Genomic DNA, 19,822 nt, shown 5'->3' with positions numbered 1-19,822 from the left:
GCGTCCTATAAAACGATAACCACACCTCGGTGGACATCTTGTACTACATGGAAACACTTCCTGCATAGGATCAAAACAAAGACATCACACTTCCAGCCACAAATCCTACATAGTATAGTGTGCTACCCATGTAGACAAGTACTTCCACGTAGAGATAGAAAGCATTATATAGATGGTGGAATACAAAGAGTTAGTTTTTAAAAAGACAATGATTATTCACAGGATTGCAGAAGATACAGTGAACAACATTAACAGAAATTAAAATTAAATAAAGTATAAAAGTATTAAACATAGTCGAGTATTGTTGTATAGCCAATAAAAAGTGACCCAGCGCCACATCCACCCCAAGGTTCTTAATTTCTCCCAATATATTTAGTCTATCCTTGCGTGAATACACATAAAAGTTTGAAGACACTGTGCGGAACTCATGTCTTATTCTAAAAAATAAGACTATCTAATACCAGTTGCTAGGCTAAAAATGCGAATCTTGTTAAAATGGTTTGACATTTTGTCGCATTTCCGACCCAATAAAGCCCTTCCCTCGCCACCCTGAGGTCATTACAACTTTCCATCCCGGTTCTCCATTTCAGGATTTCCTCTGCCTCACTTTACATTCAGGGAATTATTTCAAATAATTAAAAGAACAATACCCCAAAATAATTGACTGTTGTGGAGACCAACCTTCTTGCCAAATACTGCAGATCCGGAGGAGGACTATTTTGTGACCTTCTCTTACAGCCAATTCCTTCCTCGTAACTGCACAGAATCCTGATAAAAACGAGAAGCTATCAACGAACGGACCAATTGCTCTACACAACCTTATCAGGGAGCATTTATAACATTTAATTATTAGTCAGTATAACTGCTGACAGTATGATCACTACTGAGGATATGATACCTAATATAGATTTTATGATCCTTATCCCAGCAGACTGCTGCCAACAGCACTGATGACTTGAAAGATCGAACGGCCAGGAAGGCCCAAATCTGTCATGTGCATCTTTCCCGCCAGGCTGTAAACTCAGTTCGCCCATCAGTATCCAGAAGTTTCTATATTTATTTTCGTTAAAGCGAGATTTTGTCCTTAAGCGCTTTCCATGGTGGTAGTCGGAAACAGGTTCATACATATAATCACTTTAGCCTCGATGTCCTTCAAAGCTGGGCTGCAGATCAAAAACTGCAAAAACGTCATCCCTAAATTCAAGTAAGGAACAACTACTTCAAGCTTTGTTTCCTGTAACCAAGAGGAAGACCCCACTTTCTTACAACTAAATACTACAATCTTAGTTTCATCGATATTCGTTGCCAGCTCGAGCTCAAAGTAATAATTCTTAAGTGTACTCATTTTTCTCTGCAAACACAGAGGGGTAACGTATAGCAATGCCAGGACGTCTGTGTACAAAAGAATAGCCTTCTACCATTGGCGAAAAAAAATAGATGCCTCAGAGTTGTAGACAAGAAAGTACAGGGGCCAGGATTGCACCCCTCTTTGCCTCAGACTGTTTACGGCGTTGACAACAGCCCGATGTCCATAAAACAACAGTATAGAGCCTGCAACGTGGACAGCACGGCAGCCTACCTCCGCATCACACAGAGTTCAATCATGGAATGCTCGACTGGAGTCCTGATTCTTCCCTGGAAATTAGATATTAATGCTGAGGTACTCAGTAGCTGTAATATTAATTTGTAAAAAGGCCTTGGCGGCTGTAGTAGGCAGAATAGCAGGGTACAAGTTCTTACAAAAATAGAAGGTGGACTAATTATACCAGCATGACCCTGTCTGGCAGGCAGGTCGCTCCCCCACGCCGCGCAGCTCCTCCTGTCTGTGCACGCATCTCAGCCCAGCTGCCGTGAGTTCAAGGCCCGCCTCGACCCGCAGGCTACCACCTGAGCCTCATCCCTGGTGGCAGTGGTAGGCCTTAGGTTTGCTTTCTCTGCCGTCTTATTACCGTTCTACTGCTCTTATTGTACTCACTTTTGTGCCTGATTTACTGTGCCTGTTGACTACTTGTTCCCCCCTTTTTCCACTGTGCCCTTTCTCCTTTTCTGCCACCACCAGTCCTGCTTCCAGCCGCTGTGGCAACACCCCCCCCTCCCGCTCCCATTCGTCCGAGCTGCTCTGACCTCCCACCTCCCCATATTATGGCGGCCCGACGAATGCGCGCCTAAGGCAAGCCAGTCTGTGCCCCTCCCTGACTGGACTGCGCCCAGCCCCAGAAACCCTGGCCCCGCAAACACCACAACATCCGACAGCGCTACGATGCCAGCACCCTCCATGCATTCAACCCCGGACATGAACACACCTGCTACCTGGCCACCCCGAAGCGCACCCAAGGACCCTTCACCTGCCCGAACTGCAGCTTCACCAGCACTCTGCCCGCTAAACCACCAACCGAAGGACCCAACTACCTCAGTTGCTTCCTCCTCAACACCCGCTCCGCCCGCAAACACGCCGTCGAACTCTGGGACCTTCTCGACTCTACCTCCCAAAATGTTGCCTTCCTGACAGAGACCTGGCTGAATCCCACCTCAGCTCCTGACATCGCCATAGCCATCCCGGAAGGCTAAAAGATCACCTGCAGGGACCGCACCAACGGCATACGAGGAGGGATTGCCATCGTCCACAGGAACACCATCAGAGTCTCGACCAACACCGACGACACCCTCCGCACCGCCGAACGCATGCACTTCCAGCATACAGTGGTGTAGAGTAATTGGCATAGAGTGCAGTGGTTTAGAGTAGTGTGGTGTAGAATGTAGTGGTGCGTCGTGACGCAGTGTAGAGTGAAGTGGCATAGAGTGCAGTGGCATAGAGTAGATTTTCTCAGTGTAGAGTGAGGGGTGCAGAGCAGAGAGGAGTGGCCTAGATTGGAGTGGTGTAGAGTGCAGTGGTGCATAGTACAGTGGGGTAGAATTCAGTGGCATAGAGTAGAGAGGCATTGAGTGAATTGGCATAGAGTCCAGTATCATAGTGCATGGTGCACGGTAGAGTGTACTGGTGTCGGGTGGTGCAGAGTTCAGTAGTGGAGAGTGCAGTGTTGCACAGTAGAGTGCATTGGTGTGGAGTTCAGTGATGTTAAGTGGTGTCGAGTAAAGTGAAGTAGAGTGTAACGTGTAGAGTGCAGTGACCTAGAGTAGAGTATTGTAGAATATGGTGGCATACAGTGCAGTGGTGTAGAGTAGATTGGCGTAGAATAAAGTGGAGTGGCACAGGGTAGATTTCAGTGGCTTTGAGTGCAGTGGCATAGAGTGGAATGGTGTACAGTGGAATGGAGTGGGTGGAGTGCATTGGCGTTGAGTAGAATTTTTCAGAGTAGAGTGCAGTGCCATAAAGTGCAATGGTGCAGAGCAGATAAGAGTGGCTTAGAGTGAATTGGCGTAGAGTCGAGTGATGCAGAATAGAGTGGCGTACAGTGGCGTTCAGTTCAGTAGAGTAGAGTGGTGCAGAGTAGAGTGTAGTAGCATAGAATGTAGTGGTGTAGAAGAGTGCATTGGTGTAGATTGTAAGGGCGTTTAGTTCAGTGACAAAGAGTGCAGTGTTGCAGAGTAGACTGGCATAGATTACTGTGGTGTGTAGTAGAGTGGCGTAGAGTGCATTGACATAGTGGTGCAGAGTAGAGTGGCGTAGTAGCTCGTCAGCTACCAGTAGATCTCCAGCTACCTGCGAGTAGCTCTTGTGTGTTCAGCTCAGACTATTAAATTAGAAGCTTTTGCTTGTTTGAATTATTATTTTATACCAAAATTAAAAAGCATGTATTCAAGACAAAAATGTATATATTTTCAGATCACATAAGATGATGATTGAAGAAAAATGGTCAATTTTCAAAATTAATTTAAAGATATTATTTGAGTTGGAGAGATTTATTACTCCTATTATGATTTTATTTTAGTGCTGGTTGGGTTGTAGCTATGGATGTTTGGTATGACCCTTGAAGATGTATTCAAAATTGATGATGCTGTGGTACTCACTGTCACATCACTAACACCAGTAGCTCAGGAGGATTTTCGTTGAACACAAGTAGCTCTTATTACAGAAAAGGTGGGAGACCCCTGGTTGTATAGTGTCGAGGAGTGCATTCGGTTTGAGTAAAGTGGTGTAGAGTGCATTGGCATTGAGTGCAGTGGTGCAGTGGCATAGAGTGGAGTGGCGCAGAGTGCAGTGGCGTAGATTCGTTTTTTACAGACTAGAATGATGCACGGTAGAGTAGAGTGGCGATGAGCAGAGTGGCATGGAGTGCAGCGATTAGAGTGTTATACAGTAGATTTGCATCGAGTGGAGATGTACACAGTAGAGTGCAGTTCCGCAGAATGGAGTGGTGTAAAGTGCAGTGGCAAAGAGGGCAGTGGTGCATAGTAGAGTAGTGTTGGGTAGAGTGCATTAATGTAGAGTATAGAGCAGAAGAGTGAAGTGACATAGATGGAGTGATGCAGAGTAGATTGCAGTGACGAGGTGTGGGGCAGAGTAGAGTGGAGTAAAGTGAAGTAAGCACAGTGTGGTAGCATTCTGCAATTACAGACAACACGTCTTCAATTCAAATGACCATCACTTTGCTTCTAATTCAGCTTCTCCAAATGCACTACCCTATAACTCACCCATAACTCTCCCAATATATCTTCTACCTCCAATCTGACTCATCTCATACCTTAGTCTACAAAGCTTTCCAATGCACTACCATATTTCTCACCCTATACCTCGCTCAATATGTCCTCTACCTCAACGACTCTTCTCAAACCTCATTCTACTTCTCTTTTCACTGCACTACCCTATACCTCTCTTAATATATCCTGTACCTCAACTCTCTGACTCATCTCAAACCTCATTCTACTATTCTTTCCAATGCACTACCCTATACCTCTCTCAATATATCCTCTACCTAAACCCCATTCCTCTACTATGACCCCCAAAATAACCCTTTCTGGACTCTTTTCAATCCAAATAACAGACTAACATGTCCACCGCTCATATTAATTTCATATTCCCCTAAACAAATTCACCAGTAATCCTGTTTGGGTTCCGGAGTAGCATGCTACCCGCCGAAAAGCACTTCAATATCTCATCAGGGGTAACAACCGCTATACAAATGCAAACCCTTCCCTCTATTATCCCTCCACTATCCTTTCCAATCCAAATTACAGACTAACGTATCCTCCGCTCAAATTAATTACATATTTCACTAAACTAATTCACTACTAATCCTTTTTGGATTCCGGAGTAGCGTGCTACTCACTGAAAAAGCGCTTCAACGCCTCGTCAGGGGTAGACATACAGTGTTGTCACATTAATCCTCTCACTTTACAGTTAGAGAAAGAAAAGTAAACACCAAGCTTCCTGGAATACATTGACTGACATTTGATGTCTGAATTTGAATACACAGCAAATGTGATAAGATAAGACCAAGCTTTAAAGGCCTGTTTACAGAAATCCAGCACTGGTGAAGGAATACAGTAAATTGGATTTGGGCAACAGAAGGGACGAACTCAAGCTGAACAGCCTAAAACAAATAGTCAGCAAATAGAAAGCAAGCAGTTGTGATTTACAAATCGAAAAGCCAAAGGTAAGCAATGGGCAGAATCGATTCCCAGGGTGGCTTTCCGAATGTACCCAAGATTTCGTTAGTAAACCAGAAAGCTTCGCTGTTTGGTAGGCTTTGACCTAAAAAATAGAAGTGAAAGTGACACAGGGAAGTGCAACTGAAAAGCTGCAGGATACTTTCTGTTGGGAGAATCTTCTCAAGCTTTCTTCACTAAGCCCAGCAGACTTTCTCTTTCTGATTACTGAAATGACAATACTGTTTCTATACCTTCTTTTCCTAGTTGTATAACAAACCATTGCTCCTCAGGTCATCTGCTTCTGTGTAATGAAGTGCGTGCCCGGTTTAGAATGGTGCCCAGGTCAATTAGTCGCCTCTGCGCTCTCATGCCATTTATTACTGAGAACCGTGCCTGTGGAATAGAGGGTTGAAAACACTCTGATGTTGCATTACAAGTGTATGTGATAGCATACACTGTTGGAAAAGGCAAGAAGATGCGGTAGCGGGCAAAAGGTGACAACACCAACACCTCTCCGTGTCCCTTGGCCTTGGGTTTAAGTGGGCAGAGTACTCCCCCCCCCTAAAAACAGTTGGGGGACGCAGTGTACCCACGACAACCTCCAACTTTTCGGCATTGGTTATCTGAGAGCATTTCTCCTGAGTACGTGTATACTTCTTGCCTAAAAAGAAGTGCACTTCAGTGCCATGGCTGGTGGGTAAGTACTTTAAGTGTCTTTTCTTTCCATTCTGTAGGTTTTTTTTGTGATAAGTTTCATCCTTGTGAATTTAAAATATTTCTCAGTATCCAGTAACTTAAAACCGATTGGACCTTTCTTTTGCACTAATGAGGATCATATTTTGATGTGATTTATTAAAACTAAAGAGTTGTTCGGCCTATTCTAGGTAAAACTGCCTGCTAGAAAGAAGTCGAACTGTCCTATTAACATTTAATGCAGTGGTTAATTGTTTTTAAATGTAGAATTATTATTGCAAACAAATTACTTTCAGGTGCCATGTGTCTAATATTTAGTCATATGACCTGTAATGGATAACACAAACAGAAATAAAGAAAACATGTTATCCTTAACTGTCTCCTATTAAGATATTTTTTAGGTTTTTTTTGTCCTTTTTTGCCACCAATGTGTGAAGATTATAATTTGTAGATGCATATTGCTTGATGAGAAATGTATGTACTATATTGTGTATTAGAACTTGCAATAAAATACATTTTAAAGAATGATTACTTCTCGCACATCAGATTCAAATTTTATTTTATAATCTGTTTGTTGTGCCTGTTATTCATTGTGGAATCTTTTTGAGCAAGGATGTGTCTTATCTTTGTTGGAATAGGTACTGAAACATAAAAGTATTTCCTATGTAACTATGTGATTTTGTTGTTGTTTCAGAAAACACATCTGAACAGAAAGGATCTACAGTGCTGCGTACAGTATCCTATACACGACTGTGTCCTGAAGTTTCTAAACGGAGAAGCTGGGCTATACGTCTTTGTTCTTTGGTAATGGTGTTTTCAGTTACTCTGTTGATATGTGAGTCGCTCATGGCAGCTGCATTTCTAAATGTGCTCTGCCTCATTACAAGGAACATATTTCTCTCAAAGTATTGATCTCCTTTTCTTTCTTGCTTATTGCTCTAAAATAACATTTCGCATTTCTTTTGCTAACAATATACTTTTTATTCAACTGTGTGGTCATTAGTCAGAAACTCAACCAGTACAAGGCCACGAGCAACATGTATATTTGCATATTGTATTTCTTTAGCAAACCTAGCCGTAAGGCAGTGGAGCGCTGTACATAGCCAAAGACGAGCATAAAGTCAACGAATAACAGGATAGAGAAGCTGGGTTTAATGCATTGTGATGTAGCATTCCTGAAGTGTCTTCAATACTTTCCTGTATTGGTCCTGATTGATCTGGGGATGTTTTTGCAGATACTGTGTGCATAAAGTGGAACTTTGCAAACACTCTTTAGTCCTTTGGTATCATGGCTGTTGGTGTGTCGAGAACCACCAGAGATGGTGATCTTATCTGCAAGATAAGCGAGGGTGTTGGTCCTGCAACAGGTATGTCCAGACGTGTTCCATTCTCTATGCCATAGAACTCAAGCCAAGCTATACCTCACGGACAAGAACTAAGAAGGTCGAAACTGAGTGGTGGTGGGTTTGGTTCCCATCTAGATGGGACCTGACCACCTGGTTTTGCAGGATCACAACACGTCATCTCATAGAGCTTTCACAAAAGATAACAAGAAGAGGTGGTCTGAAGGCGAGCTCTTAGATGGCTCTAGGATTCCTTGTGGAGTGTGGAAGAATCCACAAATTTAATGATGCAGTGTTTACATACAGGCACTGTCAGTGATGAGCATCAAGAGCACCTGAAATGTGGGACATCAGTTTGGTGCTCCATAAGGAAAAACTCCTAAAAGGATGCACCCAAATGACAGTTCAAAAGTTTAAAAAAATGTCTTGCGGTCTTCCTGCTGGTAGTCTTCTTGGAAGAAAAGATGCTGTACCAAGAGTTGCACATTACTCTTAAACCCCCAATGACCGCAACAAGTCTATCTGTTCTTCCACATCCTCCCTTGGGCCATTATTATTTATTGAATCGATATGGGTGCTGGCATACTGCAGCCTGGAAAATCAATTTATGGATGGTATCCTAGCACCTACATCTGGTTATTATTAGTGTTATAGTCCCCACAATGGGCAATAACTAAGAAGACCCGAAATACAGGGTAAAATAAAATATATATTCAATTTTTCAAAAGAGACTTTATTTCGGTTTAATTCACCGGGTTTAGCAATGTTAAAAATCAATCAAAAGAGATTATTAAAATATATATATATATATATATATTTTAACATCACCACATTCGTGTCCCACTGCCCTGGCAGGGTATTAGCTGTTTTTTCCCATTGAACAAAGTGAAACAACATTACAATCATAAGGATGGATAAATCAACATATACATCTCCGATCTCTTTTTGTGAGGCTAGGCCCACCAAGTACACAAGGACATTTCTCAGATTTTTGTTTGTTTCACGGTGCAGCCCCTAGCTTTATTACTGATTCTTCAGCCATGCGCACATCCTGCCTCTTTACCAGTGTGCAATGGGTGAGGCGGGCAGGAGCATTCCAGTATCTCATTGTCTCCCGCTTGGCTAGTGCTACTTCTATAAATGCAAATCTTCTCTATGACCATTCTCCATCCACGTCTGCCATTATCCTCCGCAAAGCGAAACGGGTGTCCCTGATCCAATACCTCCTGCTAGCCTACTCAATAACTCTATGTATTTTCAACCAATATTCTTAGGTCTCTGGGCAGACCCACATCAAGTAGAAGAAGGTTCCCTAACTTGTGTAACAATGGCAAAGGTCTTCTCAGGGTAAAAATCTGCATGCTGTTTTGAAGTCTCTGGGATACAAAGACTTCTCCACCAGCTCCCCTGCTGGGAGTTCTGACCTGCCAGGAGGTACCTGTTACTGAAATGGGCCTCTGAAGGTTGTTCCTGCTGTTGGAGCTCGAAAAGAAACAAAACTTCAAGAAGCGCAACACATCTGCACATGTTTCCGACGCATTGCCAAAGAAACCGATGCAGCGCCTGCCTGGGGCTTGAGAAATCGATGCATGCCCCATCGAGTACACCGATTTACGAAGTCCAAGATCACTGCACCGATTCCGATGCAGACCCTTCTGTGAGGCTGCAAAAACCAGTTCATCGTGGGACCGTGGCTTGAGAAAGCAACGCAGAGCCGTTGCCGCCACCGCATTGAGAACCAACCGCTGCATCCCCGATCCTCCCACATCGAACCGGGGCTCCACGCCGGGAAGAACTCCGGGGCTGCAGTAAGAAACAGACACAACACCTCCTGGCACAGTAGGAAACTGATGCATCATCTCTCCTTCAGTAAAGAACCGAACCATCACCTCCCCTGCGTGGCAGTAAGGAACTGACACATCACCTCCCCTGATATAAGAAACTGACACATCCCCTTCCCTGGGTGTAAGGAACCGACACATCACCTTTCCTTCAGCAGTTTTTGTTTGTGAGTCTAACGCATCCAAGTTACTTTGTGTAGAAAGTGTTGCAACTATAATTTGCTATGGACAGAACTGTTTTTACCTTTTAAAGTCATATTTTGATTACTCTACTGTGGATTATTGTTGTTTTGGTCTTGTTTGGTTTAGATAAAGATTATGCATGTTTCTAAACTGGTGTGGTGTCCATTTGTAGTGTTTTCACTTTATTACTGTATGTGTGCACATATATGTCTCTGAGATAAGCCTGTCTGCTCATGCCAAGCTACCAAGGGTGTGAGCAGGGATTATTTTAAAAGTGTATCCCCCCTTACCCTGACTAGGAAGAAGGGTCCCTACTTGGACAAAGGTGCAAACCATTGCCAATGAGAGACCCCCATTTCTAACAGTGTGTCAATGAGATTGAGAATGGTGTCTTGAAAATGTGTGTCTTTAAGGTGTAGTCAAAGGTGAATCCAAGCAGTGAAGAGGTGGTGGCAGACTGATGTATGAATTCGTCTAACTTTGTGTTTAGAGGCCAGTATTTAGTCTGAGTTTGTCTATTGCTGCTAACAAAGAAAAGAAATTAGATTTCAGTAGAGTTTAGTTTTAGATTTCTGAATGAGGGTGGATCAAGTCTTGAGTCATTTTGTCTCTTTGGCAGCTGAGCTGTTTGGGTATATTTGTGTGTTGTCGTGATTCAAAGTTGGTTTTCCAGTTTTAAGCACATAGGCGAAGATGCCTTGAGCGAGAGAGGTGCTTACAATGTTGAGATATGGTGTCAATGCTTCTGTGTGGATGAACTGCACAGTGTTTGATAACAGGATTTCATCCTCAAAGGATGCAGCTTGTAAGTTGTTACGATGTCAGTAAGTTGTGTGCTAGACAATGCTTTGATGGTGTTACACCTGAGGGTGCATGATGACATGGGACTTAGGTTGTGATCGGTTTCATGCTGTTGTTCATTGGGTATATTAAAAGAAATGTCTACCTTTATATTTGTGTTTTTATTTTTTTAAATATTTTTTGTTACAGTTGCATAAGTGCATGTTTTCCGAAGACACAAGCATCCCATGAAGCTTATTGGATGGAGATGATCACAGATTTGACGACGCTGAAGGGATATATAAATGTGAGAACAGTTTTTGTATTTATTTACATTTTGTCTAGTCTAACCTAGCCTGTATGGTTCACAGTACTGTATTTTTACACTGCGTTGCTCTATGCTGGATTGTCAGAGTAAGATGCTGGAAAACTGTTTAAATATGATTGGTGGTCGGGCCTACACAGTGTTCCTTTGACAAACCTCCAAACCCATGCACTTTCTGTAAACAATGATTGCTGCTAAGATGTCCATGCCAATTCAGAGTTCTAAAATTTGTAAAGGTTCCAGCACTAGTGTTCATCTTTCAGTTTTGCTACAATAGGAGTTTTTGCCAGTAGCTGTTTTCATTTGGCCTCTAACGTCTTGAATTAACAGTTAAGTGAATGTCCTTTTTCCCATCAGATCATAAAGTAAGTTGTGTTTATATTCTCTATAGGCTGTTCCTAAGTTAGATGGAAAAAGAATGTTAAGGACCTATCAATTAATCAATCAACAGAATTTGTATAGCGCGCTACTCACCCGTTAGGGCCTCAAGGCGCTGAGGGGGGGGGGGGGGGGGTCGCTACTGCTCGAACAGCCAGGTCTTGAGTTGTTTCCTGAAGGATAGATGGTCCAGGGTCAGACGTAGGTAAGGGGGGATGGAGTTCCATGTCTTGGCTGCCAGGTAGGAGAAGGATCTTCCTCCGACGGTGGATTTGGGGATTCGTGGGACGGAGGCGAGGGCGAGGCTGGCGGAACGGAGCTGGCGGGTGGGTGTGTAGAATGTGAGTCGGCTGTTGAGGTACTTCGGGCCCGTGTCGTGGAGAGCCTTGTGTGCGTGGGTGAGGAGTCTGAACGTGATCCTCTTGTTGACGGGGAATCAGTGCAGGTCTTTCAGGTGGGCAGAGATGTGGCTGTGGCGAGGGATGTCCAGGATGAGTTGTGCTGAGGCGTTCTGAATGCGCTGGAGTCTCTTCTGGAGTTTGGCTGTGGTTCCAGCGTAGAGGGTGTTCCCGTAGTCCAGACGGCTGGTGACGAGGGCCTGGGTGACCGTGTTCCTGGTTTCGGTGAGGATCCATCGGAAGATCTTTCGGAGCATGCGCAGGGTGTTGAAGCAGGATGACGAGACGGCGTTGACTTGCTTGGTCATGGTGAGGGAGGAGTCCAGGATGAAGACCAGGTTGCGTGCGTGGTCCGTTGGCTTGGGTGCGGTGCCCAGGGCAGGGGGCCACCAGGCGTCGTCCCAGGCATGAGGACTTCCGTCTTGTCTGAGTTCAGTTTCAGACGGCTGATCTTCATCCATTCCGCGACATCTTTCTTTCCTTCCTGGAGGTTGGCTTTGGCGGTGGCGGGGTCGTTGGTGAGGGAGAGTATCAGCTGGGTGTAGTCGGCGTAGGAGATGATGTTGAGGTTGTTTTGACATGCGATGGCTGCAAGAGGGCTCATGTAGACGTTAAAGAGGGTGGGGCTGAGTGAAGGTCCTTGCGGAACGCCGCAGAGGACTTCGGTGGGTAGGATCGGAACGAGGGGTGGCAGACTCTCTGGGTTCTTCCGTCGAGGAACGAGATGATCCACTCCAGGGCCGCTCCTTGGATTCCCGTGTTGCTGAGGCGCTGTATCAGGGTGCGGTAGCATACGGTGTCGAAGGCTGCTGAGAGGTCCAGAAGGATGAAGGCAGCAGTTTCTCCGTTGTCGAGCAGGGACCTGATGTCGTCGGTGGCTGCGATGAGGGCGGTCTCGGTGCTGTGGTTTGCTCGGAACCCGGACTGTGAGGGGTCGAGGGATCCGTTGGTCTCGAGGAAGGCGGAGAGTTGTCTGTTGACGGTCTTCTCGATGACTTTGGCTGGAAAGGGGAGGAGCGAGATGGGGCGGAAGTTCTTGAGGTCCGTGGGGTCCGCGGTGGGTTTCTTCAGGAGGGCGCTCAGCTCGGCATGTTTTCAACTCTCTGTGAAGGTGGCAGATGCGAAGGAGTTGTTGATGATGTTCCGTAGTTGGGGTGCGATGATGGAGTCGGCTTTGTTGAAGATGTGGTGTGGGCAAGGGTCGGTAGGGGAGCCGGATTGGATGGTGTTCATCAGGCGGGCGGTGTCTTCGGTGCTGACCGGGGTCCAGGTGCAGAGGGTGGTGGTGGGGGGCGTTGGTTCGGTGGTTGGGTCCATGGTCAGCGCGCCGAAGCTGTTGTGTATGTCGGCGATCTTGCGGTGGAAGAACGAGGCGAGTGAGTCGCAGAGGTCTTGCGAGGGTGTGATGTCGTTGTTGCAGGCGCTGGGGTTGGAGAGCTCTTTGACGATGCTGAAGAGTTCCTTGCTGTTGTAGGTGTTGTTGTCCAGTCGTTCTTTGAATGTTGTCTTCTTGGTGGTGCGGATCAGCTGGTGGTGTTTGCGGGTGGCGTTCTTGAGGGCGGTCATGTGTTCTGCTGTCTGGTCGTGGCGCCAGGCTTTCTCGAGGGTGCGACAGGTTTTCTTGGAGTACTTGAGGTCGTTGGTAAACCACGAGGCTTTTCTGCTGTCGGGTCAGCTGGGATGATTCTTCAGTGGTGCGAGTTCGTCGGCGCAGTTGGCGAGCCACTGTTTGAGGGTGCGGGCTGCTTCGTTGGGGTCCGTCGTGTTGGTGGGCGGGTTCTGGCTGAGGGAGGTGGTGAGCTGGATGGCGGTGATCTTGCTCCAGCTTCTGCGGGGTACCTGTTGCGGGTGGTGGTGGGTCGTGGTTCTCCTGAAGTTGAAGTGGACGCAGCTGTGGTCTGTCCAGTGTAGTCCCGTTGAGTGGCTGAAGGAGATTTGCTTGCTGGAGGAGAAGATGGGGTCGAGCGTGTGGCCGGCGTAGTGGGTGGGGTTGTTGACCAGTTGCTTGAGTCCGAGGTTATCCAGCAGGGCGGTGGTGTTTCAGTCATCGCCTCTGCCTTGAGTGTTTCGCTCCCCTGTCTCTCTGCCGAGACTCGGTATCGTACATGCTGTGCTGCTTTGCTTATAACTGTGCCATTGTTTATTTCTGTTCGCCTGCTATTTAAATAGGGTTTGCCTGCCTGTACCATTTCTGCTCTGCAATTTGATTTTTGCGCGATATCCCCCCGGCGCCCTGCTCTGCTCCCCCCTCCATTTTGTCCCTGTTGTTGTTGTTGTGCTTGCTGAGCCCGCCCCGCCTCCCAGCTGAACAGCCCTCCCACTACCTATTTACGGCGCCCCCGGACCTCGCAGCGCTGTGACCCCTCATCGCCTCTGCCTTGAGTGGTTCGCTCCCCTGTCTCTCTGCCGAGACTCGGTATCGTACATGCTGTGCTGCTTTGCTTATAACTGTGCCATTGTTTATTTCTGTTCGCCTGCTATTTAAATAGTGTTTGCCTGCCTGTACCATTTCTGCTCTGCAATTTGATTTTTGCGCGATATCCCCCCGGCGCCCTGCTCTGCTCCCCCCTCCATTTTGTCCCTGTTGTTGTTGTTGTGCTTGCTGAGCCCGCCCCGCCTCCCAGCTGAACAGCCCTCGCCCCTCCCCCTCCACCTTCCATTTATGACAGTAGCTCCCGCGCGCAGCGTCCACGCGCAGCGACCGCGCCCCATCCGCGCCGATGGTGCGCCAAAGGTAAGCCCGTCTACGCCCGTCCGCGCCTGGACCGCGACCAGCGCCAGACCCCCTGCCCCACGCGCTGCCCAGCCCTCCCGCATTACCTACGATGCCGCCACCCTCCTAGCCCTTAACCCCGGTCGCGCCCCCAACTGCGTCCAAGCCGCTCCTGGACACACCCATGGGCCTTTCTCATGCTACTCCTGCAAATTCATCGGCACCGACAACATCTACGCTTCGACCACACCACAGATTCCCGACCCCAATCACCTACAATGCATCCTTCTCAACACCCGATCGGTCCACAGGCACGCCATTGACCTATGGAATCTACTAGACACCATCTCTCCAGACGTCGCCTTCCTAACAGAAACACGGATGAACGCTTCCTCCGCCCCAGACATCTCCATTGCCATCCCTGAAGATTATAAGATCATACGCAAAGACCGTACCGGCCACACAGGCGGAGGAATCGCTATCGTCCATAAGAAATCAATCCGCATCTCAACCAGCTCTGACGCCAACCTCGCCAACTCCGAACACCTTCACTTCCAGATCCACACCGACCCCAAGACCACACTCAGAGGCACCCTCCTTTACAGACCACCAGGACCCCGCGCTAAATTCAGTGAAGACATCACGGACTTCATCACTCCACACGCGCTCCCCTCAAAAGACTACATCCTTCTGGGAGACCTCAACTTTCACCTCGAAAAAGATCAACGACCGCAACACCACTACCCTCCTGGACAACCTCGCCAACCTCGGACTTAAACAACTGGTCACTTCCCCCACCCACATCGCAGGTCACACACTCGACCCCATCTTCACCTCCAGCAATCATGTCTCCTTCAACCACACCACGGATCTCCTCTGGACTGACCACAGCTGCGTTCACTTCACCTACAACAAGCCAAAACCCATCAACCACCTCCAACCAACTCTGCAAAGAAACTGGAACAGAATCACCATCGACCAGATCTCCTCATCGCTCCTTCTAAACACCCCAGCCCACTCTTCTAACTCAGACCAAGCCGCCGCCAACTTCACCCTATGGTTATCCAACACCGCCGACACCTTAGCACCACTGAAAAAACGTCAAAGCAAACCTGGCAGCAAGAAGGCCTCATGGTTCAACGATGATCTTAAGAAGTCCAAGAAACTCTGCCGCTCCCTTGAAAAGGCCTGGAAAAAAGACCCAACCACAAGCACCAAGGACGCCTTCAAAAACGCCACCCGCACACACCACCAACTAATCCGAAAGGCCAAGAAAACCGCATTCAAGGATCGACTTGACAACAACGCCCACAACAGCAAGGAACTTTTCAACATCGTCAAGGAATTTACCAATCCCTCGGCCAACTCCAACGACATCACCCCCTCTCAAGCCCTCTGCGACTCCCTAGCCTCTTTCTTCCACAACAAAATTGCAGACATCCACAACAGCTTCGACAACCAACCCGGAGACCAACCCACCCAACCATATGCTGAACATTCTCCCCCCTTGAACACCCTTAACGACTGGAACCCAATCTCCACTGAGGACACCATCCGCCTGATGAACTCCATCCACTCAGGATCCCCCACAGACCCATGTCCTCACCACATCTTCAACAAAGCAGACTCCGTCATAGCACCGCACCTCCGAGACGTCATCAACTGCTCCTTCAACTCCGCCACCTTCCCGGAAAGCTGGAAACACGCTGAACTCACCGCCCTTCTGAAAAAACCCACAGCTGACCCCACCGAACTCAAAAACTACCGTCCCATCTCGCTCCTTCCATTCCCGGTCAAAGTAATCGAGAAAGCTGTCAACAACCAGCTCGCCGCCTTCCTCGAAGCCAACAAATCCCTCGACTCCTCACAGTCCGGCTTCCGAGCAAAACACAGCACTGAGACCGCCCTCATCGCAGCTACAGACAACATTCGAACTCTACTGGACAATGGAGACACAGTCGCCCTCATCCTCCTCGACCTCTCTGCAGCCTTCGACACAGTCTGCCATAGCACCCTTCTACAGCGCCTCAAAAACATCGGTATCCAAGGAAAAGCACTGGAATGGATCACCTCGTTCCTCACCGGAAGAACCCAGAGAGTCCGCCTCCCACCATTCAAGTCAGAGGCTACCGAAGTCATCTGCGGCGTACCACAAGGATCTTCACTCAGCCCCACCCTCTTCAACGTATACATGAGCCCCCTCGCGGCCATCGCACGCCAACATAACCTCAACATCATCTCCTACGCCGATGACACTCAACTGATCCTCTCACTCACCAAAGACCCGACCACCGCCAAAACCAACCTACATGAAGGAATGAAAGAAGTTGCCGAATGGATGAAACAAAGCCGTCTGAAACTGAACTCAGATAAAACAGAAGTCCTCATCTTAGGTTCTTCCCCCTCTGCATGGGACGACTCTTGGTGGCCGGAAGCCCTTGGAAAAGCACCCATCCCGACAGACCACGCACGGAACCTAGGCGTTATCCTGGATTCTTCACTCTCAATGAACAGACAAGTCAGCGCCGTATCCTCATCCTGCTTCAACATTCTCCGCATGCTCAAAAAAACATTTCGCTGGATCCCCACCGAAACCAGAAAAACAGTCACCCATGCTCTGGTCACGAGCCGACTGGACTACGGAAACACCCTCTACGCAGGTACCACCGCTAAACTCCAAAAGAAACTCCAACGAATCCAAAACGCCTCAGCCAGGATCATATTAGACATCCCGCGCAACGAACACATCTCTGGTCACCTGAAAGACCTCCACTGGCTACCCATCAATAAGAGGATCACTTTCCGACTGCTAACCCACGCACACAAATCACTCTACGACATCGGACCAGAATGCCTCAACTCACGACTGTCCTTCTACACCCCCTCCCGCCAACTACGTTCTTCCAGCCAAGCCCTCGCCACTGTACCTCGCATCAACAAGACCACCATGGGAGGCCGATCCTTCTCATACCTGGCTGCTAAAACATGGAACTCACTCCCCACTTACCTTCGCCTTACCCAGAACCACCTAGCATTCAGAAAGCAACTTAAAACGTGGATATTTGACAAGTAATCCTCCCCCCCCCCTAAGCGCCTTGAGACCCTCTGGGTATGTAGTGCGCTATATAAATTCTTTGACTTGACTTGACTTGACAGTTCTCCAGGTGGAAGTTGAGGTCCCCTAGGAGGATGTAGTCTGTGGAGGTGAGGGCGTGCGGACTGATGAAGTCTGTGATGGCTTCTCTGAATTGTGTGCGTGGTCCCGGGGGTCTGTAGATGAGGGTGCCTTGGGGTCGGTGTGAACTGGAAGTGAAGGTGCTCGGCGGCGGTGAGGGTGTCGTCGGAGTTGGTCGTGATGCGGATGGTGTTTCTGTGGACGATGGGGATGCCTCCTCCGGTTTGGTTGATGCGGTCCCTCCGAGTGAGCTTGTAGCCCTCCGGGATGGCTATGGCGATGTCGGGGACTGAGGAGGCGTTCATCCAGGTTTCAGTGAGGAAGGCGACGTCTGGTGATGTTGTGTCGAGGAGGTTCCAAAGTTCGACGGCGTGCCTATGGACGGAGCGGGTGTTGAGCAGAATGCACTTGAGATGGTTGTTGCTGGAGCTCGGCTTGGCGGGTGTGGTGCATGTTCGGAGGCAAGTGAATTGGCAGGCTTGGCGGGTGAAGGGTCCGTGAGTGCGTCTCGGCTTGGCTCGGTAGCAGGCTGGGTTCCGGCCGGCGTTGAGTGCGTGGAGGGTGGCGGCGTTGTAGGTCCGTCGGGTGGGCTGGCATCGTCGAGGACCAGGGGTTCTGGCGCTGGGCGCGGACGGGCGCAGACGGGCTTGCCTTTGGCGCACAATCTGCGCGCCCGCTGCGCGCGTCCACTGCGCGTTCGCCGTGCGGCCTCCATATGAGGGGCTGAGGGAGGGAGGTGCAGCTGGGAGGCGGGAGCGGGGTGGCGAATGGGAGCGGCGGGTGGGCGGGGCCGCAGGGAGCAGCGGCGGGAAGCAGAGGGCGAGGCGAGAAGTGTGAGGGCACAGAAGGCAAAGGGGGAACGAGGGGTAAAAAACGAATAAAATACAATTACAGAAGGCAAAAGTGGAACGAGGGGTAAAACGACGAAATCACAGGCACAAGTTTACAAAGGCAAAGGAAAACTAAAGAAATACAACAGCGGTCAGAGCGCAGCACACAGCACAGGGAGGACCACACGGTGGCTAGGCGGGCGACCTACCTGGTGACCTAGTAGTACAACTTTTCAAATGAACCCGAAATGATGTTGGAAACTTGAAGGAGGGACATTATTGTACTCCCAAGGTTTCACCAAAGAGATACTTTTCACATAAAATAAAATTAGTTAAAAAAAAGCCTGAGGTGGTCACACTGTGGCCAGGACTGCTCTCCAGGCTTGTTCCTCTGTTGTGTGGTAAGGACTAGTATTTGATCTGTTCTCAGACTCTGCCTATGTTGCCATTTCCAGTAGATTTACCAGGTTTTGCCTCCAGTTCGAAATCTTCTGCTCCAGAAGTAGTCTACTATGCATCCCCTTCATAGATGGCCGCCAAGACCCTCTCCTCTGGCTTCTGAAAGACTTTCACCAGCCCTAACTTTTTTCAAGATAAATTTCACTGCTCCACCTGAAAGCCATTATTTGGCCTTCTGCTGTTCTCCCATCACATTATGGCCTTAAGATGAGGAATACTTGCTGCAAGCATTTTCTGGTGATTTCATTTATGGACCTTGGTTCTCTCTGCATCCAACAAATGGGGTTACTCTTGCACTTTTTCTAGTCTTCAGAAGAGTTGCAGAGGACTTGGTCTTGCAATAAATAGCACTTTCTGAGAGATCCTGTGTTCTTATCGACCCATGACTTTTGAGGTCTTTGCCCAAGGTACCCAATGAGACACCTTCTTTGACCTGCCTTATACGATTTGTATCCCAATAATTAGGCCTGGGTGTGATCCATAGTAATGCAACCAGTTTGACCAGATTACTTTTTGCCTTTCTTGGATGTCTCGGGGATTGGAGACTCCATATGCAGGCATATAACAGGCATTCTCCAAGCTTCTAGTGGAGCCTCTTTATATTGAAGTACACCCTAATCTTCCCATATCCAAGATACAGTATTGTTTTTTCTTTTGTAACTCTTATGTGACACTAGAGGCATTACCGCTCAGAGTTATGCCTCTGTGGTTACCAAGGGTACATGATATCTCCAATGATTTTGTAACAGGTTTTTTTCCGCCTGAGCCCTGTTGGTTTCTTTCTAAGCTTTGCCCGAGATGCCCCGCAGGCATCCATCACACAGTTGTTTGCTTCACTGATACTCCCTTAAGCCCAGTCTACCATTGAGAATGAGTGCGAGAATAAGGGACTTTTTTTAAGTTTGAAGGAAAAGGTACTGTCCGTCAGGATGGGAGAGGACAGGACATTACCTTTGATAGAGCAGAGATTTCTCCTAACAAACCTGTGACAAGAGAACACAATTTTGACAATACTTTACATACATGATGACAAATGTGTTAGGTTTTCACATTTAAAAAAAAATGACAAAATGCAACTCTGAGATACTGCATTGGAAAAGCATGCAGAATGTTAGAATAGGCTCATGCTATATGTTCACTCTAATAGATGTGAA

General features: G+C 47.8%; 1 protein-coding gene across 1 annotated transcript in view; it reads left to right on the top strand.

Annotated features, from left to right (window-relative positions):
* The window catches only part of IL15 (interleukin 15), a 569,862-nt gene that overhangs the window by 319,828 nt on the left and 230,212 nt on the right, over window positions 1-19,822 (top strand). Inside the window, exons 3-4 of the mRNA XM_086962228.1 lie at window positions 6,938-7,047; window positions 10,601-10,697. Coding sequence (XP_086818354.1) covers window positions 6,938-7,047; window positions 10,601-10,697 — 207 coding nt within the window. The remainder of the gene's footprint in view (window positions 1-6,937; window positions 7,048-10,600; window positions 10,698-19,822) is intronic.

This window comes from Lissotriton vulgaris, chromosome 3_1, assembly GCF_964263255.1.
Source record: "Lissotriton vulgaris chromosome 3_1, aLisVul1.2, whole genome shotgun sequence".
Lineage (NCBI taxonomy): Eukaryota > Metazoa > Chordata > Amphibia > Caudata > Salamandridae > Lissotriton > Lissotriton vulgaris.
This window is presented reverse-complemented; position numbering and strand designations above follow the sequence as displayed.